General features: G+C 41.9%; 1 protein-coding gene across 4 annotated transcripts in view; it reads right to left on the bottom strand.

Annotated features, from left to right (window-relative positions):
• Positions 1 to 27,233, bottom strand: part of atp8a1 (ATPase phospholipid transporting 8A1) — a 94,542-nt gene extending 67,309 nt beyond the window's left edge. For all 4 annotated transcript variants that reach the window (XM_076103933.1, XM_076103934.1, XM_076103931.1 and 1 more), the window contains exons 1-4: positions 26,889 to 27,233; positions 11,840 to 11,954; positions 5,032 to 5,131; positions 3,575 to 3,673 (exon numbers count right to left, since the gene is read on the bottom strand). In XM_076103933.1, the coding sequence (XP_075960048.1) occupies positions 3,575 to 3,673; positions 5,032 to 5,131; positions 11,840 to 11,954; positions 26,889 to 26,937 (363 nt within the window). In that variant the 5' untranslated portion in view covers positions 26,938 to 27,233. The remainder of the gene's footprint in view (positions 1 to 3,574; positions 3,674 to 5,031; positions 5,132 to 11,839; positions 11,955 to 26,888) is intronic.
• Positions 27,234 to 27,480: the final 247 nt, after the last annotated feature.

The raw sequence follows: 27,480 nt of genomic DNA, 5'->3' as shown, positions 1-27,480 counted from the left end.
AGGTGCAAAGAACAGTGTGGACTTTCTGCTTTTTGCCACGACACTTCATTAAATGCCAATGTGAGCACCTTTAAGTGCTCCAACAAAAAAGGAAATTTGAACATCAACAATTCCACGACAAAGGGTCAAACCCCATCTTCTAATGAAGATTATATGATAATATCAAAAGCCTCAGAACAGCTACTAAATGGACCTTGTGGTGACTCCTGTAATTGCAGTAGTGTAATTGTCATTGAAGTAGCATCTACATACAAACTTAACAAACTATCCTATATGTGCCGTCTGTGGCCGCATCAAAATACCAATCAGCAGGATTACTTCCCCTCGTGTACATCTTGTCTGCTGAACAGTCAACTGTGACTTCAACAGCTGATTCCAAGGGACAGCTTGTCAACTAGCATCACGCTGAGTAATAATGTGTTGCTGAGTCCGTCTCATAGAAATAATCACTGTGTTTTACAATGTGGCTCCTAAAAGCAACATGTGCTGCACTTGATTAGTGAGGAGAGGACAAATCCACTCATGTCCCCGCTAATAATCAGTTTACTTTGAAGATCCATTCTAATTAAGTCTAATTCTAATTCAATTTAAAGCTAATTTGGGTAATTTGGCTCACTGTACTGTACATATCAGGAGGGGGAAAAAAGACTTATTGCTGCTGACTGAGACACAAGAGCAGCGGAAGTTTGGTTGCATCAATACACAGCTGCTTACGGAGGAGAAGTATTCACTCTCCTTAGCCAGATTCCTCCAATGACCTGTGGACTAAAGCCCGCAACCTTATAGTCACAAAAGCATCCGTTTAATGCTCCAGCTGCTATTACCCGGTCATATCAAAACCTATATTATATATCGTCACTCTGAACAACAACCACTTTAAAGCTTCAAATAAACTGAATCTGCTCTCGTGCACTTCTGTTCCATCCACTCTTTGCTAGTAGAGATCTTCACAAAGCTCGTTCAACAACACCTGTGCAAAAGGTATCAGCTAGTTTCATTCATCCACCCCATCTGTTCCTGCTGTACAGATCAGGCGGCAACGTCCGGTTCTGCTGAGTGAAGCCGATGCCGAAGTGTCTTAAAACGTGCATTCTCTCTGCTGACCAGCAGGGGGCGACTCCTCCGGTTGCAAAAATAAATCAGATTGAAGGGAAATCGATGAGGAGATTATCCTACTTCTCACTTGATTTATTACCTCAGTAAATATTGATACAATAAACTCATGTTTACAATCACTAGTTTCAAGTCTACTACAGCATGTGCGTACATGCTGCAACCGGTAGCTCCCATGAATTTCAACTTAATTTGTTCATCCCTAATGGCATATGAAAGAACACATTCATTAACATCTGAGAAGGAGGCGTGGGGATTTGGATTAAGTGCAGCGGACTTTGAGACAAATCACCGCCCACGGCTGACCAACGTGCCAGTCCTGCCGGACCACCGGAGAGGAGAGGGAGGAGAGCCGAGATGGGAGCTAAGCTAACCCAGCTAGGACCTCAAGCCTATTGCTGGCCATCTGATGCCATGTTGAAGATGTCAGCCATTTCATCTGCCCAGAGAATTGTATTTGTTGCTGCCGTTTACATTCCTTATGATGCAACTAGTCTATGGTACAGACCCACCTCAATTCATAAAAGTGTAGTAGGAGTGAACCTGTATTTATATAAGTTACTCCACAACATTTCCTGCATTTCCCCACCTCTCATACTCTCTCTCTGCCTAATCCTCTCTCGCTCCTTCTTGTCCCAAGAGAAAAGGGGATGTGCTGTTTTTAGATGTGTGTAATCACAGTGCAGTGGAATTCGTGTAGCATGCAGAGGTTATGCGTAAACATGCAGTATCAGGCCTCTGTAGACTTCAGCTGTAGAGGGGGAAATCTGAACGCAGCAAAAGATGAAAAGCTAGAGCATCTGCAATGTTACCTTCATTAACCTGCTAATACGGCTTCAATCAATGTGATGCAGTAGTGAAGGGGGTTTAAAGGTGCAAAATACACGGCTCAGAGCATTATTTGCTCTGTAAAGAGTTAGAGGAGTAATTTCTACCCGAGCAGTGTGCGTTGATGTTGTTGCCGTGCATGCTTTTAGTGCACGTGGGTGTTCCCCCGGTGGCTCACAGATGCCGCAACGTTCAACCAGGTACGGTTAGGGTTAGGCTCGGCCATCATCATGTTAAGAGCCGTTGTGAAGCAATAGAAAAAGGTAGTTGAACTACTCAAAACCAACAGCCTGAGTCTGCTGCATTGAAGACAGCAACAAGGTAAGATATGTGCTGTACAGTGTGTGTCCATAGTGCATGATTCATGAAGTTAGGGGTCGATGTTGCCCTGGCAGGTCAACCTGTGAGGGACAGCGCAGTGCAGGGAACAGACGTGTGTGTGCAGGTGACCTTCACCAATAAAGACAGAGTCATCACCCATGTTTTTCACAACAGGCCGAGAGAGAGAGAGAGAGATAGAAAGTGCTGCGCTGGTCCCCTCAGCCCTAGATAGAGACTAATAGTGTAGAGTAACTGTCCACTGAGACCTGCATAGAGGATCGCATTGCAGGGTCACTGCAACAGAGTACAATGCAACATTCCCTCACTTAGTTCAGAAGGGGCTTGAGGGAATTACTTGCCAACACAAACATATTTTGAAGCCTTTAACTTCCCAGCAAACAAGAATTCATACAACAAAAAGATTAAACCAAAAACCCAAAAATCAACCTTTTATATCAAATAGATTGCATGACCTTTTCTCAAGCATCTGTTCAACAGTTGAGACTTGCTCGAGGGCAGACAGTTGTTTTGTTCGTACTAACCGTCTTTGTGCGTGAGCATTCAGTATCTAGGTTAATTGACTGAATGAGTACTGTGGGTGCAGTAGGCACAGCTGTGACCTCTGAAATGAGTGTGTCCGTATACAGGTCTACGTCTGACGGTGAGTCTATACGTCGAGGAGTATCCTGCTGTGGTCGTATACATTACATTACTGTCATTTAGCAGACGCTTTTATCCAAAGCGGAGCCGGAGCCGGGGATCGAACCGCCGATCCTCTGATTGAAGGAAAGCCCACACAGGAGGAGTCTCTTCAAGTTAAGAGAACTATTGACCTGCTTTACCATAAGAATTTGGTTTGAGTTTGTACAAGTAACCAAGTATAGACTTTTGATCAGTATTGTTGCATTTTGCTGTTTAGTATATTAAAGGAATATATGGATAAAAATGATTTATATTGCACAGACAATATATGGCCTACATATGGCCGTATATTTGTCTCCATATTGTGTATTCATGAGGGACTATGATGTTTTTTGACTGCCTTTTTATAGCGGCGGACTGAGGGATCAAACTCGTGTGTACGTGTCTTAATTCCTGCAGTAATTAACTTTTTCTAGACCAGATCTCTCTCAGGTTAAAGACAACATCCTATGACACTGTACCTATTCAAGCTGGAAAAGTAATCTGAACATGCTCTGTATTGTTTTAAAAGAACAATACAAGTCCAACTTTCTCACAGAAAGAGAGATCTGTCGACAGGGTGAAACAAACAACAAAACTAGTATAGAATAATATCTGAGGTTTGTCTTACCAGATCCTCAATGAACTCCTTGACAGCAGCCACCACCAGGATGAAAAGCAGCGGCACCAGCGTGGTCCAGCGACCCGTGGGAGACACATCTGGGATTTGCTAAAAGAGACAGTTTTTAAAAATTTGAATATTGCAAAGGCAGACGACAAGTTCAGAGTACTTTCATGGCTGAAAACTTCACCATCACACATTTTCGTAACCAGAATTTGACAGCTAAATATCCAAAATAAATGCAAACTCCCAATTGTCAAGGAGGTATATCCAGAACAAACAACTTTCCTTGTACAATTATAATGCCCTCCTCACCACTGACTGTTTAATGATTCGGCTATTTTAAGCCTTTCAAAATTAACAGTCAAACACCAGCGTAATTAAAGCCAAGCGAGGGCCACAGGAGATCGTCAATGTTATACAGCTCGAAGGAAACTTGAGCGAAATGGATCTCCCGTCTCCCTCATGTGCATAGATGTTTTATTCAAGGTCACAACATCGACGGGGCAGGTAATGAAGATTCACACTGGCTGTTATTCAGAACAGCTCACTGGATAGAGCCCTTTCCTGTCCTCATAGCTCTCTTTAATGTATGGCTATAGGTAAAGACAGGATCTCAGTTCTATGCAAGTCTTCCCTCTCGCTTTATTTAATCTTACAACAACTGAGACTTCAATTTTGGCTCCTTTAAATCATGTAGTCATTTTGTTGGTTGAGGCTTTTAAGTGTTCTTAAAAGGGATTAATGTTGACCTACAGTATGCAGGCAAACCACCGCAAACTTCCTCAAGGCTAGAAAGTCTTTGTTCCGTCTAGTATCTACATCAAAACAGCACCGGTACTGCTGAGATCTGTGGCTATTGTTGGGCAGTAATCAAAACACAGCGCCAATAATCAGATACTCTCTGCTCTCTTATTTCTTGAACAAATTTAATGCTAAAGATTTTCACATCACCCCTGATTTTCTAATTGTGGCTCCGCATCAGTTGGACTATTTGAGCGTGTTGCCCACACCCCATGTCACACCAAGTAAAGCACAGTGCAGTTCCTTCACTGCAGTGTAGTAGTAAGGGTACAGTGAAGGAACGAAATATAGTCCATGGCACCTCATGCATTTCCAACGCATGTAAAATACATTATAGTGTGTTCAGCCTGCAAGCAAATCTAGTTTCCCTTTAAAGGAGTAACACATATTGCATGTATTATTCATTATCAAGATATATTAAGTACTGTGTGTGTGTGTGTGTGTGTGTGTGTGCGTGTGAGAGAGCGAACAGCGTGTATATGGAATTACAGACAGGACCTTTGGAGATTGTGTCTAGGTCATAGCAAATAGCAAAAAATAAATAAAAAGACAACTCGCCCACTGATGAGAAGAGCTGTGATTCAACATTATTTGGTGGTTTAACAGTTATTTATTTTGTCTTTAGATCTATGTCACATAAACACAGCAACACCACACCTTACCTGCAACAGTGCAATGAAGAGGAAGAAGGCATTGGCTGCCCTCCTGAACTGTGAGTAGAGGAACCGGGGAAGGAAGGTGAGGACATTGTATTTGGCTGTGCTGAAGACGGCACCGGGCAGCGAACACGGCCGTGGTTGGAGGACGGAGCGAGAGAGAGAGGGAGACATGAGAAAGAGAGACAAATGGTTAGATGTAAAGAAAATATATATACCTCAAATAACTAATACCTTGCCCCACCCTATCAAGAAGTCCTCTCTGCTGTAGAGAGAGGTACGTGTCTGTGTTTGTGATAGACCAGGGGAGTCCATGATCATAAAGAATAATTAGGAGTAAGAAGGGAGCTGGCAGAGGGGGTGCAAAGCGCTCCTGGCAGACATGAGCTATGCTGCGTGTGCTGCAGTGGGGCTGGGTTGGGCTGGTGGTGATGGTGGTATATCGAGGCTGGTGGAGCCTTCAACAGCCTGAGAGTCAGCTCACCAGCAGTCTGATTTACAGCTGTGTTAAAGGGCCAGACAGAACAGCTACTTTGGGAGTACATATATGCCATGCCACTGGCAACGCTTTGCTTGCTCACGCACACACAGAAGCCGTCACAAATATACAAGCAGAATACCTGAAAGTGCAGCCTCCAACTCGCCTGACGGGGGTTAAGCATATGGCGGTAAACGTCAGTGATATCACCGTTTCACCGCTGTTAGACTGAATCATGTTTGCAGCACATTTGCAGCATTTTTCCCCTTGTAGCACGTTCACAAGCACAATGCAGTTACGGGGAAAACGGCTAGCATTGAATTGAGTTCGTTAAAAACAATAAAATAAAGATTCACTGTCGTTCTGACAGCCTGGTACTGCGGAGCCGTCCCCGGTGAGTGAGAGGGACGGAGCGAAAGCGAGTGAGTTAGAGGTAGGCCTTGTTCTGACAGCAGTACAATGTAACACCGGCCTCACAGAGGAGGCTGTTAAGAGCCTTGTCAGAACAAGGGCAGGAAAGGGTCAGCTCTGTTCACTGAACAAAGTCTAGTCTGGAGTCTAGTCTAATTATTTCAATTTCTGTGAAAAGATCTCTGGGTCACCTGTAAAGCTTCATAACGATTTACTGAGCCGTGTTAAAAAAAAACATTCAAATTTTCCCCAATGCTGACATAGTAGAACAATATGGCGGCAATAACAGGTCATATTCCCTCATCTCCCCTTTCAAATTTTCAAAGAGAGAGAAAATTGAAGCGTACAGAGTACAGTCATCTGAGCTCGTCTTTCTTAAATTATATGACACTATAGACGAGGTCTGATCGATTTCATTCAGGCTTGATTGCTTATCCTCGATGGTAAAGTTTACATTTTTCATCTTCATCAAACTTGGTGTCCGAATTTCCACAATCCAATTTGAGGCACTTGATTTTGAAATTGCTCAACTTAAAATGAAGGTTAGATTCAAACCAAATAAATTCAGATGGATGGTTTTCAAAGTAAAACATTTCAATTCTTTAAATTCAGTAGTAGTAGTAAATAAAATATGTAATGTTATGTCTAGTAATTTTCAAAAGACAACACATGCACATGATTTTAACCTATTGTGGGTGTTTCTAAAGGCCATGTGAGCATTTTACAAGTGAGTTTAAAGATAAATAGCACAATCACAGTTCCTTGTAACACGAGAAACAAAAATAAAATAAATGCTAGGTTATGTCCTTTACTAACAAATCCACGAACAGGCAGCTATCACATTATATAGAAGCAGTATTGTAACTGGACTGCTGTATATTATAAAATGTGTTTATCAGTTTATCATCATAAACTGGAAAGCCAATGGTGAAGTTCAGTGAGATATACAAATACGAGGAAGTGGAATATGTTAAAGCAAACAAAGATACAGTATGTGTGTCTGTTTGTGCGTCAGTGAGAGAGTGTCTGTCTGTTTGTGTGAGACAGAATGCATACTCTTCTAAGGCTGTTATTATCATTTGCAGTATTTTTATAACTTCCAAAACAAATTTCAGGAAAACCAAGTCGGTGATCTGGTTTTCTTTTCTCTGTTAATTCTGATGTAAATATGATCATTAGAATGTTCAGTGAAGTCACAGTTTAAGTACGGTAGCCTTTAAACCTGCCATACATCATCCAAAGCCCACGACAAGACCATGAGTTCAATAATATTTAGTACAGGTTCTGGAGTTATCATTTCTCTCTTTAAATGCATCCATCATCTCGTCTCTGGGATCATCTTTCTGCTTATCGCCTTATTTCCTTCACTTCCATCCTTCTGATCTCATGGGGTAGTACTCTATTCTCCCGTTACTCCTGTACACCGTGTTACTTCCTCCACTGAGGCAGGGCAAGATAAAGAGCTCCTTTAACACTCCGCTTAATGGATGATTATGGATCTTACGTTTTATTTCCTGGCAGTGGCCTGAAGATCAAGACAACATGAGACAATCACCTCCTCCACACCACTAGCTGACAGAGATCCAGATTATAGGCCACGCAGCACCAATCAGAAGAACTTTAAACGCAATCTATCACCACAGCTTTAACATTACAGGAATGATTTATGAATGTCTCTTTGTTTTTTCAAGTTAAAACTAGATAGTTAAGTCAAGTATGAGAATTAAACATTTACAGGTGGAAACAAAAGAAACCTGGAGAGCAAACAGGCGATGAGGATATTCTGCATCGTGATTGGTAATCACAGATGATGTTGTCACATTAAATAAGCTTGAAACTCCCTGCACAGATCTCTGTGTTTACTTTCACGTCAAGATTATTTATTCTTTCATTCAGCTCAAATGTAGGGTTACAAAAAGAAACTGCTGCAATACAGTTTGATACGAATCAAAATTTAGTTTGACATTTGGGAATTTTAGGCACCGTATATGCGCTTTTCACAATAAAAACAATTAATGCATTAGCACTTGACATAAGTGTTGGAGTTTCCATATATTCTAGAGGCTTATCAGTATTTTTGACCATGAATAATAATAATAATACTTGATTATTTAATCATGATTATTCATGGTTTAGGGACAAAATATTTTCATTGCACTTTCACATTTAAATAACCAGAGCACTGCTTTCACTTCCATGATGTGCTCCATTTCTGCTAAACAACACATCTTTGCATCAAAATAAGACTTAAAATAAGTTTCTTCTTTTAATAAACAGTATGTTTCTCTTCTACTCTGGACACCAGCCGTAAAATTCAGATAAGTTTTCACAGACTACCGTTATGCCGCTGTGTGAGCTGTAATGCGCGCACAGCGGCATTACAGCTCGCCAGAAGTGAAGCCAAAACATCTTGTTCGCCGTCTGGCAGCTGGCTGTTTAGCAGCAAAAGAAAACATGACTTAAGATTTCACCGTTGATAAGATCCGTCTAACCACACTTTTTTTCTCATCATCAAAAACTTCCCACATTCAAATTTCATGTCCACAAAAACAGATTTTGTGCCAACATAAAAAAACGAATGACTTGTATCACACTTGTTACACAGTGCAGCGCTTGGGTATAAAATATCTGCCAGTCGAAGGACAGCGGGATTTACCGGCATATAGTCAACCACAGAAGAGATAATCAAATCAGCCAAGGCCGTCAGCGAGCCACTGAAGCTCATACAATCAATGCAGACGGTTCATTTGCAGAAGCCTTTTATGACTCAGAATTTAGTTTATTATCTACTTTGCATGCATCAAAATGTACAAAATAATATATATATATATATATATATATATATATATATATATATATATATATATATATATATATATATAGCGTTTGTCTGGTTAGATAATGTCACACTTGGCATAAAGTATGATGGTATAGGTCTCTCCTTATCAAACAACATCTGCACACAGAACTTGCATAAAGTCGAACAACTGGTTGGGCCAGAATCCTAAATGGTTAAATGAACTCTTCTTTAATATCTTTTAAGATGTGCCGCTCGTAGTATTGCAACTCACCAGTTAAATGTGATGTTGTCATGTGCACAGTTTAATATTTAATTATGCTATACTGTTGAAATGAGAAGCTCAAATCTAGTCATAATATAATAAAAAGCCACCCAAGTTAATGAAGATGTAAACCACATGCCGAAATGCGTAGGTCATGTGGTTGGGTGAGTAAGGCAAATTAGGTGCTCTACTACTCAGACAACTATACAACAGTTCATGTGCAGTCAGTGTGGGCATTGTGCGTTTGTGTCGATGTCCGTCTGTGTCTATGCATGTCACAATCGTCCCTTGTTCTCCACACAACACGTGCAATTTTAGCATTTCATGGATAAATGGTTTGTACAGCCGCTCCTGTTTGCTATAGGATGAGTTGTCAACATCTCAGCAATTAATCACCTCTACATGACAACCAGACCTGCTAGTAGCTAGTTCAGCTGAATAAACAATCCACAACAATCCTCATGCATACGAGAGAGAACAGGTTCTCCTTTCTGTTGTGAGGCAGGAGTCACATACGTGTACATCTGTGTGATGGTGAGCTGTGACATAGTCTGCAGGCAGTGACGCTGCAGAGGGAGTGAAAACAAGAAACCCGTGAGAGCTGCTTGTAAGATTAGTTTCACCATTTGTCACAGATGCTGCTCCTGTAAGTGTCTCCACAGGTCACTTTGAGACAGCAACCAAACCTTTATAATAAATATGATCCTGAAAACAGTTTAAAGTCTGATGGGTCTCGAGGACTTGAGGTGAATTTCTGGGAACATTTCTAATTTAAAAAAAAAACAACACAAGGACAAAGAACATTTCAACAAAAGCCGTCTGCGAGCGATGTACTTCACTGTTCAAATAACGCAGCAGCACTTAAAGCTCATAAATCATTTGACAAAACACAACTTGGATGCATTACAGTCAGATCCAAAAGAGGCGGGTCTGAAACAAATGCGGCTTGAATAGGCATTAACATGCAAGCTGTCATCCAGTTCCCTTTTGTGCTCAGAGAGAAGGCTGTTGACATTTTTATCTCTAAAGACTGTGCTGAAAACACTCATATCTTTACACATGCATTACCTCTGTTCATTACCAAAACTGCCATTTAATGTACAGTATCAGTGCTGGATTGCATGTCAGTCATATCTAAGCCAAGTTATTCTATAATAATGATTTAACCGTGATCATTGTATCTGCCTAATGTCGACCACAGTGTTTGTGTTTTAACAGCATGAGCTTCAGCCGCAAGGGTAAGGATGTGATATTTCCCTTTATTTTTCAGTGACACAGGCCGCACGCTGAATTAATGACCGCCTCCAGTAAGGTCACAAAAATGTAATAAACCTATTTTTTCAAAATATGTAGAAGTGCTCTTTCACAGAAAAGGTCATATTACTTAAGCTTCTCAGATGCAATATCATTCAACCATCAACCATCTGTGGGACACATACATGAACTCTTGACACGTGGGCAGTGATGTAATTCTGACAGTCGGTCGCTTCACTCTTGATTGCAAATGCTCATTGACCTGGGACTGGCAATAATCAATAACCAAACCAAATACTAAACTCAAACAACGATAGGAGACAGTGTGATATCTACGTAACTAACTACAAAAGAAGCTTAGCTGCTAAAATAAGTAGAACCAGCATCCATTTTCTTACAGTTGGGTAATTTAAAGAAACAAACAGCGGTAAGATCCTGCCATTTTCTTAGCTGCTTGCGTATGTTATTTGGCATGTCAATACATGAAGCTGACCTGACAAATGGCAGGAAAAACAAGCAGCAGTTTTCATTTATTATTCCTGATATTTTATAGCGGTGTCTGTGTAAGCACATACATATCTCAAGTTGCTCATGCAGCAGGAATGCTAACAGTAATATTCCTTGACACAGGACGGCCTTAACCAACAAGCCTGACCTTTAATGCCAGAAGCACTGCACTCCTCAACAGGAACACCAGAATAAAAGGGGCCAGTGTTGTTTATCTGGACTAAGGCGCCACTGGTGATACAAATCTTGGAGGTACTAATCAGATATCATGTGGCTGATGGTGCTTTCATGGTACCTGTAGAACAGCGCTTTCTCTTTCACTTCAGTAGTGGCTCCTCACATCAAAACCACTGCTCTGTCCACTGTTTTAACTCTGGCTCTTGTGTTCAAATGTCATCTTAAGAAGGTTGAATACAACGTTTTTAAGGTAAAAGATATTCTTTAATCAGTCTGCTATTTACTGGCTGCTTCGCAGTCACACCAGAGAAGGGCAGAGTAGAGTTTACAAAGTATCATGCATCTTTTCTCTTCGTGACAAATTTCTAAAACATATGCTCAAACGAGCCCTTAAAACGGTTTCTGAATTGTCAAGATCGCTCGCTATCAGGAGATTCTCCCCAGGCTGACATTTAAGTAGCAGCCACACAGTCTGGGCATGCTTTAATTCAACTGTTTTACTTGTGACTCTGAAGGTTAATGTGGGGTTACAGGCAAAGTGGCAAGTTATGCTGCAGGTCACCATGAAAACTGAAGTGCTGATGGCCTCTGGGTTGCCATTACCAAGTCAGAAATAGCACAAACAGCGAAATCCCTGAGAGAATACAACTTTGAGTGTGAATTTTTAAAGCGGCTAGGATACAATTTCATTTTAAGTGACATGGGGAAAGCGTCTCTAAAAGCACCTTACACTGTAAATGCTGGATAAGTGATGGAAGTCAACCAAAGCACAGCGCTGCTACACTAATATTGAAACTATCTTTCGATAAATGATTGCCTATAAGCACATACTATTGCTCTTAAACACATTTCCCCTTGCTTCATACAGTGCATAAATATGTCTCATCATATTCAAAGCATTTCCATAAGTGCAACATCTCCTTACCTGACTCGATTGTTGCAAAACTTAGTGAACTGCGGCTGGTTGAGGTATATCAGTCGTGCATCTCCTTGATCAGCTAAGGACGGCCTCTCTGTCGTGTCCTCCGTCTTTTCATATCCTGCAGCGTGAAAGAGAGAGAGAAAAAGAAACAAAATCTGCCTTTAGCACAAACAAAAGTAAGTACGTTTTGAAGTGTTTCAGTTGGTGAGTGTCGAAAAAGTCCTCAAAGGAAGTCTTTGGAATCTGTAAAAGGTAAGTCAGTGACTTCACCACAGAGTGAAAGCTATGGAGACTGCAGTTCACCTTGGAGCTTTAGAGGAATACTTTATTGGTGCAGTGATGGGTGTTGGCCTTGTAAAATGTCTCATTGTAATACTTTTGAAAAGAGTATCAAACTACATTCCAACGCCTCTATTTTTTTGTGTATATAATGCACATACGAGTACACTAGAATGTCTTATTATATCATTGCAGGAGCCTACAATCACTGCAGCCAACACAATGCACTAAGGAGACATTTGTAATTCTCTGTATGATACACGGATCAGGAGCAATAATCTAAATCTAACAGCAGTGTAATGCTCAAATGATTATCCTAATGGAGTAAGCTTTAGAAAATATAGCAGTGGCATTGACAAATGAAGTGTCACTGACAATACATCTCTCATTACCACCTCCACAGTAAAATGACAGCTTGGAGAGAAACCCTGTTGTATAATAACGCAGGGAAAGACCTGCTTTATGTTAAAGAGCCTGACTAAAGCAACAATTGTGATATTCTCACATTTTGTCTTGTTTTAGGAAACATCTTCTTTAGTTTAAATGTGTATGTTAAAACCCTGGCCAAAGCTAAATGCTTTTGTGACATGCCCAAAGCATTCAGGAAATGTCCATACTCCACTTGAGACATTTCAGCAAGTGCTTCTGAAAACTTCTAGAGTTGGGAATTTCCTGTCAAGACTGACATCCTGCTGACAACAGCAGATATCTGTGCGGATCAGCTGCAGAAACGTTGTGTCGTATAGCTACAATATACTCGAGGTACTGCAAATGCAAGGCGTTGATCTAACGGATCTAAATGCATAAAAGTACAGCTGATAGAACCGCATTCATTCCTCAATCAAATATTCTGCCTTCTTGACCGTTAAATTAAAACAACAAATGTTCAATTGCCAGAGGCCGCTACTCACTGCGGAAAGAAAATCAACAAACCCTCTCTTTGGGTGGTTAACTCTCTTTTATTCTACATATTTGGAAGAGTCAGCACTGCTCTGCTCCCACTAGGTTCAACAAAGTGGGATGGAGCAAAGTAGGCTCTATCAACACATCAAATGAGGGCTGTACGTGGGTCACAGAGATGCTTATGTATTTTAAACCACACACAAATGTTTTTTTACTTTTGGATTGGCAAGAGGCATTTCTGTGTATTTCTTTGCCTCAGTAGGGAAGGTATAGAACAGCATCACTGGACAGTTAACATGCATGCTTTCCATGCTGGAGACGGGTGCTGCGTCATGAAAAAAAGGATGTCTGGGGATTTTTGCTTGAATATCTCAAGCCTCTAGCTTGAAGCTGCTTTTACTGCAGTGCAGGACAGCAAATAGTAAACACACAAAAGAATCTCTGTTGGACACGGAGTGACTCACTAATATGTACAAGGACATCCAGTTTAACTCATTTATACAAATGCATGACTCCCTCCTTTTGCCCTGGTAAGGCTGTCCTCTATCATTCCTCAAAAATCTTTACAAATATAATTTCAGATATTCATAAACCAATAGCATTGTACAGACAGACATTACAGTTGGAATGGAAGGAAACACTTAAGCAGTAAAATGATATCTTGATAAAAAAAGTCACATTTGTCATTTGGAAAACCTTTTCAAAAACAATGCTAATAACAAGTGCCAGCAAAGAAAATAAGAACCTGGTAAATATAACGAGGGTCTTGTTTATTATTACTATTTTCAAGTAAAGGTTCAGTCTTTGGACTTATGTAATGGGAAAATATGTCATAGTCTCATGTGAAGGTTTAAAGAATGTAAGTCCTAAAAGTGCAGACACCAAACTGTAGTTTCAGTAGATGACTTTAATTAGTTTAGTATCCAGGTGTCTTGTTATCTGTTATCTTGTGCACTGTTTCTTTCTTCTTCGTAAGACAGAGACAGAGAGGCCTTGACTAACAGAGATCCTCTGTTAGAAATACTTTTTACTTCCTTTATGATGCATTATCTGAAGTTGTAAAGGCGTAAACCTTGCATGCATATATGATGTGTGAGGGTAAAAAATGTCTACTCTGTCTCTGCAATAGTCATTTTAACAATGTCACAGTGGCTTCAAAGGAAGCATCTGCTGTGTGTTTAAACGGTTTATTGTAAGGCAAACTGTGAACAAAGGGATCTGCAAACAGGAGATGAAGCGCCTTCATGTTGTCTTAAATGAAGTATACTAAGGCTCGAAGGATGACCTGCCTTTTATTGTGTTCTTTGTGTATTCTTGTTAGCTAAGCAGATAACAGGAAGCTGTCTGAGCATAAATGTCCATGCATTGTGACTGTTTAGCCAGAGCACTCTTACAGATCACTGCAATGTGTCTGTGAGACTGTTCTCTTTGCTTGCAAGCAAATAAATTGACTTTACAAACTTTGATCGTTCATCAAAACTCTGTTTATTTTACATTGATTGAAAACCTTCACTTTCTTCTCCCGACTAGTCATAAGAAATATTCCACAACACTTACTGTTCAGGAAGTCACTTTGCTAGTTTGGCATTACCAATAATGAAAGGATTTCAAGCTAAAATAGTGAAAAAATGCTATAAATGTTCACCTTCCAGTTACTGAAATGGAATGATTTAGTGCTTCAATTTCTTATATATAATAGTATACTCAATGTGTTTGGCTTTTGGACACTTGGGACAGGCTTTGCGAAATTGTTCTTAGCCATTTTCTTCCAGTATATACAAAAATGTAATAATCAAACAATGAATCAATGATGAGGATAATTGCTAGTTCGCACTCCAGGCATTTTGTAGTTACTGCAGCACATGTTTAAGACTGTATTTCTCCTTAACTTCTGTGTCAGTGGTCATGCCGGAAAAACAAACTGATGTACCACTTGAAGCTGAAATAACAAACACATGTACAGAAGCAGATTTGATAGTGATCACTTTAACTGTAAGCTGAGAAATACGAATCAAATCAAGATTCCTGAGGTTCACATTTCGCTACCCTTGGTGTTTTAATTCATACGTCTAGATTAGTGGCCTCAGCACTGCCAATCGAGCACTACAGTAAACCTCTTAAGTCAACAGTCCTCAGGCTCTCAAGTTGCATGCATGTGATCCGGTGGCTGCTGCATGGCCTTCCCTAGCATGCAGTTGTAGTGGTGTCAAGAGTTATGAGGTCAGGGCAGGAATAGCATAGCTTCCTGAACTACAGACAAACCCTGAAGTTTAAAAATGGAAAGAAGGGCCATTCTGAGAGGGAGGACGACACAAGTGAGCGAAGCTGGCTGCTTAAAACATCAACAACAAAACGCAGTCATGAGGTCCAGTAACTAGATCCTCATACCGGAAATGCCACGGTTGCAAGCTGCCTCTGCCTACAGTATTTTTTTGAAGTCATGTCAAGAGGAAACAAAAGGCTGACACAGTCTTCAAAGTCAAACGTGAAACTTTCTCTGCCCTTTTGTCTTTCTTACCTAACTGTTGGCACTTTCTCTCTGATGTTACACAAAACCCGTTTCTTAAATTCTTAAGATCTTGTTATTTTAATGATCCACTTGGCTTCACATGGAAAGATTACCGGAGGAGTGACTGTCAAAACTTCCTTCTCTCCCCCCCCCCCCCCCATCATCTACTGATATTTTCTCTACTTAGCATGCTCCTCCAGGGCTAAAAATAACCGGTCCCCTCATGTGGTCACTGAGGGAAACATCGGTAGGTTATCCCAGTCCAGTTACGCAAGATGTCAGATCAGCATCGGTGGCTTATTGGATTAGCGTGGTGGCAAAAGGGCGTGTGGATCCAGGCAGTAGATTAAAGAGTGATGCCTACTGCTTAAGTAGGGAAACTTCCTGCCATGATGCCTGTGATTATCACTGTTCACAGGACCAATATAGGCTCAAAGCATGGTGTCCACATTATGATGTGGTCAACTAGTAGTAAATAACGGTTCTGTTTGTTGTGTACAGTGGGAAAACAAGTGTCAAGACAAATTTGGAGAATATGCAAGATAATGAGACACTAAAATGAATTCCACTGATCCTACATCAGCAAGTTGGTAGGAGGTCCCTCCTTGAGAGGAGGCAACTTCCCTACTCTTGTCTGCAGGCCTGGACTCTTACATCTGAAATTAGATGAAAAACAGGATTTGCCCCCAAGAGCTCACCTGGTGACAGTGGAAGACAGGTGGTTGGGAATGAGTAACAGCACCGAGTAAAGGTGAGTGAAAGGACATTACTCAAAAGGCATGCTACCTCACCGAGTCTGGACTGGACGAGGACAGCGCTACATGGTTGTGGCTACAACAATAATCCCATTATTTTGTCATGATTCAGTATATATGAGTAACAAATCTATTTCCTTGCATAGAAGACATCAGCAGACAGCAGAAATTCTGCAAGCAATATTGTGTCATCGCCACAGCACCAGAGAATAACACCATGAGTTATGAGACCGTCTGTAATGTCGCCACAAATATAGTATCAATGTCACAGAAAACCGCCATGAATCATAACATCGCAGGCTTGTGGAGCTGAGTTGCCACTCCCCATCCCTCTCACTGTCCAACGATCATCTTCTGTACACGGTCTAACTATTAGAGGAACTCACGATCTCAATTTTGAGTGAGATTCTCGTCTTTTTTTTGCAGCAGTAATATAAGGCCAGTGTTTAACTGATGGGCTACTCAAATGATAATAATAATTAAATGTCAAAGTGCGACCGCAGCCTGCACATCAAGGGACAAAGCCGGCAAACAAAGTGACCTAGGAAACTAAATCTTCAGAAGCTTGGGTGATCAAGGAATTAGTGTCTCCAATGACAAATGAAAACAGGGGGCTGGCATAGCTGGTGACTGCACCACGAGGCCAGAGGAGCTGGCTGAGCAGCAGTGATTGATGTAGGGTCTCTGTGCTGTGAATGAGCGCTCGCAACAGGAGCCTGTGTGCTCTGGTCGGCCAGGTGCTGCAATGCACCAGTTGCAGCCGGTGCTGCTACTGCTTAACTTACTTCTGCTCTCTCCTCTCAGCAGCTCTGACACGAGGCGTTCGACGCAAAGTTTAAATAAAAAACCGCACACAACACAAACTGTTGGATTATGTTCAACATATAAATATTTAGTATTTGTATAGTATGCTGGCATGGCTAGAAACAAAAGGTGTTAATACATCGTAGGGTTGTAGCGATGTAAGATTTTCATGGTACAATAACCATCACAGAAAAGATCAGTTACACATGATTATTTGTCCCATACTGGACTTGTTTTCATCAGTTCTTTCTGTCGAGTATTCCTTATAAAACACATATTTTCATGTCAAATTTGTTTTAAAATCTGACCACAACTAGTTGGTAGCAGAATTAGAAGTCCTTTGACCAGCAGGACTTTTGCCTCTCAGCCTTCCAAAAGCTACCTGATCTGCAGGTTTCTTCTACAGCTGCTATTCTCGCACACCTGATCCAATTAAAGGCTACATACTGAACACTTTAATTGGATTAGAAGAACAAAAGTAAAGCAAAAGCCACAAAGTGGTCAGCTGGGCGTGAGGAGTTGCCAGAGAAACATAGGTGTAGCGGTTTCATTCCACTTCATGTGCACCCTGACTGTAACTGTGGCCGTCACCAATTTTAGGCCAACACCACAGTCCAAGAGTCTGGAGGAGAGAGGTGAAGGTTTCCATAATGAAAATAGCCGTTCACCAGCTTCCCCTCTACACGCATTAACAGGATCTACCTCCCCCCTACCTCTGTCCAGCTCATTTCCCTAGTCTATAGCACACTGTGTGGATAATGTACTCAGCCACTACCACAGATGTCCCGGTGGGAACTGCTCTGAATATTCCCTGGTGGACACTGCATTTTCTCAGCACTAATTTCATTAACTGCGGGCGTGTCATGGCTCAACTACCCTGACATCAATAAAGAGAGCAAGAATGAGACACTGGGCGGACACTCACTGCGAACACAATTCTTAATCTGTGTTATATTAAGCCTCATAACAACACCTTTCATCTATTAATGGGGCCAGCACATTACCCACGCTAGCTGGCTGTAAAGAAACAACGTAAGAGGCATGGAAGGAGAAGAAAGAGTTAACAAGAAGCCAAATAAAGCTCAGTAGAAGTAGAGAGCAGAAGCACGCAGCTCTGGAGGGGAAGCCTCCAGTCGAAGGATCAATGCCATCAAGTGTCGTAATGAGTCTGGATGCAGGCCAGATGTCAGGAATATTGCTTGTGTCAGCCAACAGACAGACGGGTGGAACAATAGTCACAAGGGGGCACGTAATTTGGAGCCCAATGGGGAAAAACTGGGCCCAGCATGATTGGCATTGGCCAAGGCGTGCTGGTCTTCCCCGGTCTGTCTTTGTTATTCCTCGCTGAGTGGTGCAGGTTACAGAGACTCTCTGCAACCATCGGGCACAGGGAAAAAATGTCAAAATGATGTCAATCAGACTAGAACTATATTTCTTCATTTATGCTTATTTGTGTATCTCTGCGCATGGTCAGCTCAGTGTCTTAATAACTGATGAAAATCATGGTTATAATGTAGTTCAACAAACATTTAACACACTTGAATTACTCTTGAATCTGACGTAATACTGTCATAGTAACAACACTCAAAGTAAGAGGATCAACTACAAATAGTAGTTAAAAGTCAAGATATTTTTAGCAACCGTATCTTATTCTGGCTATTTACGTCTGACCTCAAATAAAGCCTTTAAAACAAATCTTAAGGGATATCATGTCACAGGCTGGCAGCATTTTACAACTTCCTTGGTCACCTACTATGTCTATGATTACACAGTGATGAGTCAGTGGGCTCCATGACTAAGCCTTGAGATTCTTCAGAGGCCCAAGAGTGAATCACCGGGGCTTTAACATCCATCTGGAGGCAAATCAAATTGTAAAAAAAAAGGCTTTTTGTTCTTCCAGAAATATGTCCAGGCAGAGTCCAACCTCACTGCGGAGATACCGAACAAGCACTAATGAGCCTGGGAGAGTTGTGGGCTGGTCAATAAAGAGTAGATGAGGAGGCACGTGACCTGGCCACAACTAAGCTCCCACGTGATCCATTCAATAATACCAGGGTGGGAGGGGGCATGCAGCTTGGGGCTACGGACATTGATCTAACAAGAACAAATGAATGGCAGCCAAGCCACAGTCAAGAGGCTCTGCGAAGAAAAACTGCATCCGACAGACAATCCAGAGGAATGACAAGCTACTTGGCTCCTGTAGAAATGTTTTACACACACACACACACAGACCACCATGTAACAAGTAATAAAAAGAAGGAAGACAGAAAGGTGAGGTGTAATATGGACACAGTCTGCAGATTGGTCACCTTCACCTGAGGCTATCTACCATTGTCATTAGGGTCAAATTAGTTCCAAATCCCTGGGCTCACTGAGCCTAATGTGCCATTCATATCTGCTCGTCACCAAAGAAAGATGTGTTCATGATTCATTTATGCCAGATAAAAATTTCAGTAGACAGAGCAGACACAGTCTATTCATGGGAATCAAAAGTCCCAGAGACGGAACCATTAGGGAATTGGGGGGGGGGGGGGGGGGGGAGCTGGAGGGGCATAAAGATACTGCCTCAATCTAAGCAACAGTAACATCCATAAGTCGCTTATCAGATCACAATGGTGTAACCGTCACTCAACAACAACAACAGGGCAGCTGCAGAATTAATCCCCCTCCCCTGTCCGGCACCGTCTGGGGTCCTCATAGGCTCAGGCGGTCTACAGTGGGACTGACTCTCCAGGGACAACATAGGCAGCTGGGTCTGTGACATCACAGGGATGGCCTGGATTAGTTTAGCGAGGGATCTACAGGGGCGGAAACCTTTCCACTGCGTGCAAATTTATGAATGGTGAAAGGGAAGGGCTTATAGAGTGCAAGTCACAGATCTGAAACAGGAAATAGACCTCGTGAATACCAGTCATCTTGATGAGTCAGTGTGGTGGCTAACCTCTTAGACCTTTGCTTGAGGTTCCTCCACAGCTGTTGGAGAGACAACCTCAGTAGTGCTGAGAAAAAAATGTAAATGAATCTATAAATCAACTGACCGAAAATTAATGAACAACAATAATTACGGTTATTCATCAAACAGCAAGACTAAGAGTCCACAGCTATGCTCTCGGCTCTGTGAAGCTGTACTTGAGCTCAAAGTTCAAAAGGTTCACCAACGTTATTAGAAATCCTCCTGAGGGAAATATGAATGTCTGCAGCAAATTTAAAAGCAATCTATACAATAATTGTTGAGATACGTCTTTAAAAGCTAAACCAAAAGAAACGGTGTCATCAAAGTAAGAGACATTCATCCTTTGAGGAATATCTGTAGAACCTTTCATGGCAGCGGCTCTAATAGTTAGTCAGGTATCCTTAAGCATCCTGACTAAGTTTGAGGGCTAAAATCTGTTTTGAGCGGGTGTACCTGACTTCAATGGGCCCTTCTTGTTCCTGTATTCACAGGGTACAGATCTACTGTAACCACTGCAAGACTCTAAAACCCACACTGTGTCAATAATTCTCTCATTCACTACTCCATACTCACCGTCCAGGGAGTTCATTGTAGAGGACGATGTAGAGTACTATATATTGAGCTCATCTGCAAAATGAAAAAGCACTTTCGGACACTGCTCAGGTCACTTTCTCTGCGCCGGTAATTATGTCATTCATTGCTGCCGCACAGTTAAAACGTACCAGATCAACATCGCTCTCCACTCGTCCGTCTGCCATTATTCCTTCAGCTCATGTAACCATAGTTGTATACAACTTTTCACAATGCATTGTGGGATACTTTGAGTCCACAATATAGGGTATAATAATTCTCACTATACATTCTGCACTACACAGCGGTGAACTCACTTTATAGCCCCAATGTTATTCATTTTCAGAACTTTTAAGAACACAAATTTTGAGCATTTAGAGGCATTTAGAGGAGTAAATAAACGTTGCCATCAGCTGCTTCATGTGGCACAGCTTCTCAATTGTACCACTAAAAGGTAACAAGCAACAACAGGCCACGATGGTATGTAGACAACTTGTTGTCTTTGCTATCAGGCCAGATGGATTGGTTGAGATAACAGGGAGGGATGTGGTCTCCTGTCTGACAGGTTCACCAGGACTCTCCTGAAGATGATGTGTTCGGCTGTTTATTCACACTGCTTAATTATGTTTATTTTAACTGGCAGAGCACAACATCAGGTGACAATCTTATTGTGAAAGGAAAAATATGGATGTGGAGATCACCTTATTTCCCTCTGCCATCAGTCAACAATGGTATTCTTTAACCATGAGAGCCATCGAGCCCTAACAAAGTACTTGAACATAACTTAACTACGGTGGTAGTTGACTCTCTTAACAAGAAAAAAGTTGCACCTCCATCATCCAGAACAACACAGGAAGTAACACATGTGCACAACACAAATATACCCTTTCTCAGCTCTATAGAGGAAATAACAAACTGGACGCCAATCTGGTCCACCATTGATTCAGGCGTCTGTAAAGAAATGGAGATTAAGCGACAACTTTTGTTACTTTAGTCCCGGATCACTAATGTCCACTAATATCAAGAATGAGAAACTCACAAGTATCACCTACAGACAGTAAACTCGACACAGTAAATACTGCTGTGAAATGTGGAAATCCTTAATGTGTATTTTTAGCGGCCTAGACAGGAACGAGGTCATAAAAAGCTTGAGATCTTGGGGTCAAGGGCAGCAAGAGTTTTATCTCCAGCCATTGACGGTGTTGCTCTCCTGTGGAGGGCCTGCCGACACCTTTCCATCTGACCTTGTCATCCCGCTGTGACAGGATCATATCAACTAACTCCTGAAAGGGAAGGCTTGCTGCATTTTCCAGATGTTCGTGTGTGTGTGTGTGCACACATCACAGACAAACACAGCCAGGATTAAAACAAAGCCACCAGCAAAAACATAAATATGATAGCGGATACAGTTTACAGTCTTATTCAGTGTCTAATGCTGCTTTCATTAATTATTCGGTGTTTGGGAACAGGAGGTGAGAACAGAGTTACTGTACATCTTATGAGCTGATGACTCTGCTGAGGAGAATGGAAGATTTATCTCCCAACCCGCACATGTTTGCAAGGCAGGTTTTCAGTGTCTCGTAAATGAGGTTCAATCTGAGAAACATTACAGAGGATCTCCTGCTGCCCTGCAGATCAGAGGCTCGAATGAATTATAGAGAGTTTAACGACTGTTGAACCATGCAGGACATTAAGACATTACAGTTATTGAGTTTAAGGCAGCACAACTACAGTCTCAAGTTTCTTTTTTACATCCTCACTATTTTTGAATTTTGTTGTTTGTGAGATTGTTTTTTTTCTTGTTCGTAAAAGCAGCAATATAGATATATAAATATATTTCACTTTTCTAGCCTAATAACGGCAATGATATTCACGTTTTTAAGATGTAATAAGAAGAAAGACTTTCACTTTATTTCACAGAGAGTTCTATAATTAATAGCAAAAGAACCCCAGAGCCGTAATATTTGACTATTTCTGAGGCTCTCTGCAGACGCTAGGAAGATCATTTATTTATCCACAAGTACAGCAATACATTTTGGAAGAGCAGAAACAATAAGTTGATTAATTGAGGAACAGAAAATTATTCTGCAACAATTTTGATTATAATTTAATCTTAACAGCTGTTTAATCAAGCAAAAAATGTAATGATTCTCTGGTTCCAGCCTCTCTAATGTGAAGACTTGCTGCATTTCTGTGTTTAATATTACTGTAAATTCAATATTCTTAGGTTTTGGACCGTTGGTTGGGCCACCTTTGTCACATACAATATCAGACAAGTAATGGGCATGTCTCATATTTTTTTAATTATTGTTGTGTTTTTATTTTTATCAATATTATTTAGGGGGGCACTTTATTGGCTAGTCAACAGAAATAAAATAAGGATAGAGAGAGAGATGGGGAATGGTATGCGACAAAGGTCCCTAACCAACGCAAACAAGGGATGCTGCGTTCATGTCTGTACCCCCAAAACCTCCAAGGCCACCAGCGCCACAATTATTCATTCACTCAATCAAATAATCAACAGATTAATTAAAAATAAGGATAATCGTTAGTTGCACCCCTAAATAGGACAATGCCGTTTCTGAACGGACAATCCTCTCGACACTGTAAAGATCTCACAGGTCAATACATGTGCAAACATTACAGCAAGTTCTGCGTCTCTACATCCGTCTCTGTGGGGAGCATTTTCACATCTCCCCCCCTCCTCACATGCCACATCTACTTGCTTTGCAGAAAGAGGAGAGTCAACGAATAAAACGCATATTAGACTGCCTGCAGGTTAGTGAGGGAGGCCGGACATTAAGTGATATCTAGAGCAGAGGAGATGTCCCATGCCGACACATATACGGAGTGGAGAGGCCTGAAGGGGACTTGATATGACACACCAGAGGCCCAAGACAGGGGATTTAATGGCGTGTTGGGCTTTTGTGGCACATTATTATCAGCCAGTGATCCGCCCGGCACATGGGCAGCTCTCAATCCCTTCAGAAGTCTATCCCCCTCCAGTCCCCCTCCTGTTCCCACTATTCAGACTGACCGGGGCTTAGCCGGTGTTATTGAAATGCTACGGAGGAACATCCTGCTTCCCTTACACATGAAGAAAGAAATCCTGAGAATGACAGAAAGGTAGAGATATAATGCTTAAAGACGAGGCAGACTACTTTGTGTCTTTACAAACGAGTATTTGGGCAACCGGATGCTGAAGAGCACCTTCTATCATGTGAATCAGCTGACGTGAAAAAAAGGCAAGCATTTGTTCTTTTGATAAGATTCATTTTCACAGGACAGGCTTACCTGCCTATCGCCACCGTAAGTGTCAATTGTGAGAGCGGATTTGGTCTGTCTGCAGATAGGCATGCAAGCTAAGACGGCAAACAGGATGCTTCTTGCCATTCGTCAAGTCTTAACTTGTGGAAGCAGGTATCAAGAGCCTTGCCGCCCATCATAGAAATTTGTATTGGGGAAGATCAACGTCTAAAAAAGGTGCCCGTCTGTCAAGGCAGGATCACACATTAAGTACGCCGATAGCTGCTGACGTCACCTGTACACCCCAAGTGTCCTAGATAAGATTATTTTGGCACCACATCCAGGCACAGGCTGGCAGTGATGCCGGATGTTTCCACAGCACAGCGGAGAAGAGCGACAAGGAGAGGAGCGGCACGTGGTGGGCTAGACCGGGGAGTGTGCGGCACGTAGAGAGCCGACGGACAGGCCGCTGATGGATTAGGTGGTAAGCCTGGCAGAGGGCTGCCCTTTCTAGATGGAAGTCTGCCTGATGCAGTGTGGTGATTAAAAAAAAATAAAACTGAAGGGTGGGGGAGTGTGCTTAGGCTCCCATAAAAGCAGCCTTAAAAGAAATGTTGCGGAACAGACGCGTGATTGAGCAAAAAGACTTCACTGGATATGGAGCCACGAGAGCTGGAAATGTTGGTGTTGGAGCAGCACAATAGGGTTCAGGAGGTGATCAAATCCTACGTTCAGGAACATGCTTGCGCAAGAAACACGATAGTGTTTTCACTGGTGATAGTGTACGCTTAGTGCTACGGGGAGTCAAGTGAGAAACTGCAAAATCGTTTGCTCTTTGTAACCTAAAAAAGGTAGTGTGTTTTGGTAGTTGGGGGTTGGGGGGGTGACAGTGATAGCTGCTGCATAATTCATCCGTTTGCTCTTGTGACTGCAGGAGCCACATTGGTCAACAGTTTTCTATGGAATATATACTAGTGTTTCATCATTTACATTTCTTCCAGTAGGATGCATGAGGCCTTCAGTGGCATGTCACCATATTTTTTGTTGTGGGTGCACATCATGACAAATTGTTTTGGAACTACAAGCTCTTAGCTGGAATTTTAAAACAGCATATTACCATGTAATTTGTTCTGTCGTTAAAATACACGGCTGTATTTTGGATGATTGGAAGAAATAGAAATGGTGATATCAAGGCCATCCGTTTATGAATATGCAGGTATGACCAATATTCACTTGCAGGCAAGATTATTGGTTTGTATTGGAAATATCTAATTTATTAGTTTGAACGATCTTTGTATCGTAGAAGTGCTCAGTATTGAAATATTTAGAACTCTGATAAGCAATAATGGTTATTTAGGACAATATTTCTACCAATATTGTTCTGTCTGCGCCAATATGATGACCCGTCTACTTTCCACATGTAGTTTTTAAATATTTCTAATATTTAAAAAATGCATTTTCCACAGTGTTAGCTACTTGGATGAAGGACCTAGTTCAGAAATACTTCCTGTATGAACACATACTCAGATAGAGACCATCTTGCGATGATATCACACCAGCCACGACGCCAAGTCAGAATCACAATCAACTTTAATGGCCAAGTAAGTGTGAACACAGAATTTAAGTCCAAAACAGGGACAACCAAGCTGAACAAAGGCAAACATAAACACTAATGGTCCCTTCCACACTTACTGTCCCCCTACTTCTGGCACCCTTGCTCGGACCCCACCCATCTTTTTAATCTCAATTACACACCTGTAAAGTTTTGAGACCACATCTTGCACAGTTTGTAGTGGTATTGCTACATTTTTCCACAGACAGACAGAGGGACACAGCTGGCAAAGTACTCATAACCGATGTCATAGTACCTGCTACAGTAGGCGTCTCCAGGATCTCATTCGGCATGATGACCCACACAGACTCACAAAGAGAAACTGCACTACTAGAGGTAAATAAGATGGCACACTGCATTATAATAGGCATTTAATCAACTGCAGAAGCACATTATTAGGTATGCAAATGTGCCCTTAGCAAATACATTTTGAGTTATGGAACAACTTATCTAGAAGTATAGAAAATACTAATGTGCAAAAGTTCATTTTTAATTCACTTTAAGAGGCCAGACTGCTTCCTTTAGCAGCCAAAATAACTACACTCAACAGCAATAACTCAGATTGAGATATTAGCCCAAGTCTACAATTATAAATCAAACCAAAGCAATCCCAAAGTGCCACTCTGAGAGAAACACAAACTGCAGTGGGGGTCTGAAGTAATCTGCATGTGTCAATGATAACAATGCAGTATGTTATTGACACATGCAGATGACTTCAGACCCCAAGTCCAGAGAGGTCCGAGGTCAGGGTGAGCCACACAACTAAGTGATGGGAGGAATTTAAAAAAGGAGGAAACCCCCAGAGGGCTGTGCATCTGCAGCCAGTAATAGGCCTGTATGTGCCCAGCCAACACACCTTAACACACAAAGATGCTCAGCAGCCTTTAAAGCCGTATCATAAACAACTCCCCTTATGAGCCTCTAAATGACTTCAGTAATGCGTATGTATCCGTATCATCCTTCCCTGAGATGCAGTGGAAAGCTACTGGTGCAGTGAGGGAGTGAGGGTCCCAGTTGAGTTACAATGGCTGTATTATTAGAACCCACACGCTACTGTACACGCACATTCAGTGGAAACTTATTGTTGTGCTGCAAGACTTGTGGCTACTGGAGTACTGCAGTACTCCTGGCGGTCACTTCTCCTGCTTCCCCATGTTCTATCTGCAGAAATAGAGATGACAGCAGGCTCTCTTTATTGGTAAAAGTTATATTCTTGGAGTTATTTTTCTGCAGGCTCCTTCAGGAAACTCGCAAGGCCCCCGGGGTTTCCTTTGACCCCTGTTGGGGCGTTCTTATCCAGAGAGCTAACGTTAACTGTTACCGGTCGGCCTGCTTTCGGTAAAAACGATACACAGCCGTGGACATGATTTACTAAACATTACTGCAACACACAAAAAGTAAGTGAGATTGTCTTTACGTACCCTCTGTGCGGCTACGAAGATCAGACATCGTTCTCCGGACGGGCGGCATCTCTCCACACACAGAGCCGGGCGACGGCACCTGTCAAGCGGCCGCGGCTTGTTAGTTCTGCTCCCTGTGGCTGCTGCTGCTTCTCCACCGTCAAAGAATTTAAAACTGCTGCGTGTGTACTGTTAATGAAAAATACAGACGAGTTACAACATGCATTGCCTGGTTGGGGACAGAACCATGCCCAGGAGCCCCCGGCTTCATGGATCCCCCAGCATCCCAGTTTACACGTCGGATTATAAAGCCGATAGACGTCTTCGGTATCGCAGGAGTGGACATGGATTTACCATAAACTGACGTGAGGGGGACGGTGCCGCTTCACATTATGGACCGTACCACCTTCACCCGCAGTGGGAGGGGTGTGCGTGAACATTATAACTCTCATATCACTGCGGCTAGGAAATATATGTCGTGAGAAACGTATTTTTACGAGGATGTAGAAAAAGACAAAGTGATGGATTATAATCAGCAGGGTACATAATGATTATGACATGGATACGTATTTACAATTGGCCCACAGATTGTTCGTTGGTGTGGACGCCTCCC

The sequence above is a fragment of the Anarhichas minor genome, unplaced genomic scaffold (assembly GCF_050575085.1).
Source record: "Anarhichas minor isolate MPS153535 unplaced genomic scaffold, ASM5057508v1 ptg000028l, whole genome shotgun sequence".
Classification (NCBI taxonomy): domain Eukaryota; kingdom Metazoa; phylum Chordata; class Actinopteri; order Perciformes; family Anarhichadidae; genus Anarhichas; species Anarhichas minor.
Note: the sequence above shows the minus strand (reverse complement) of the source record. Positions and strands in the feature narration are given on the sequence as shown.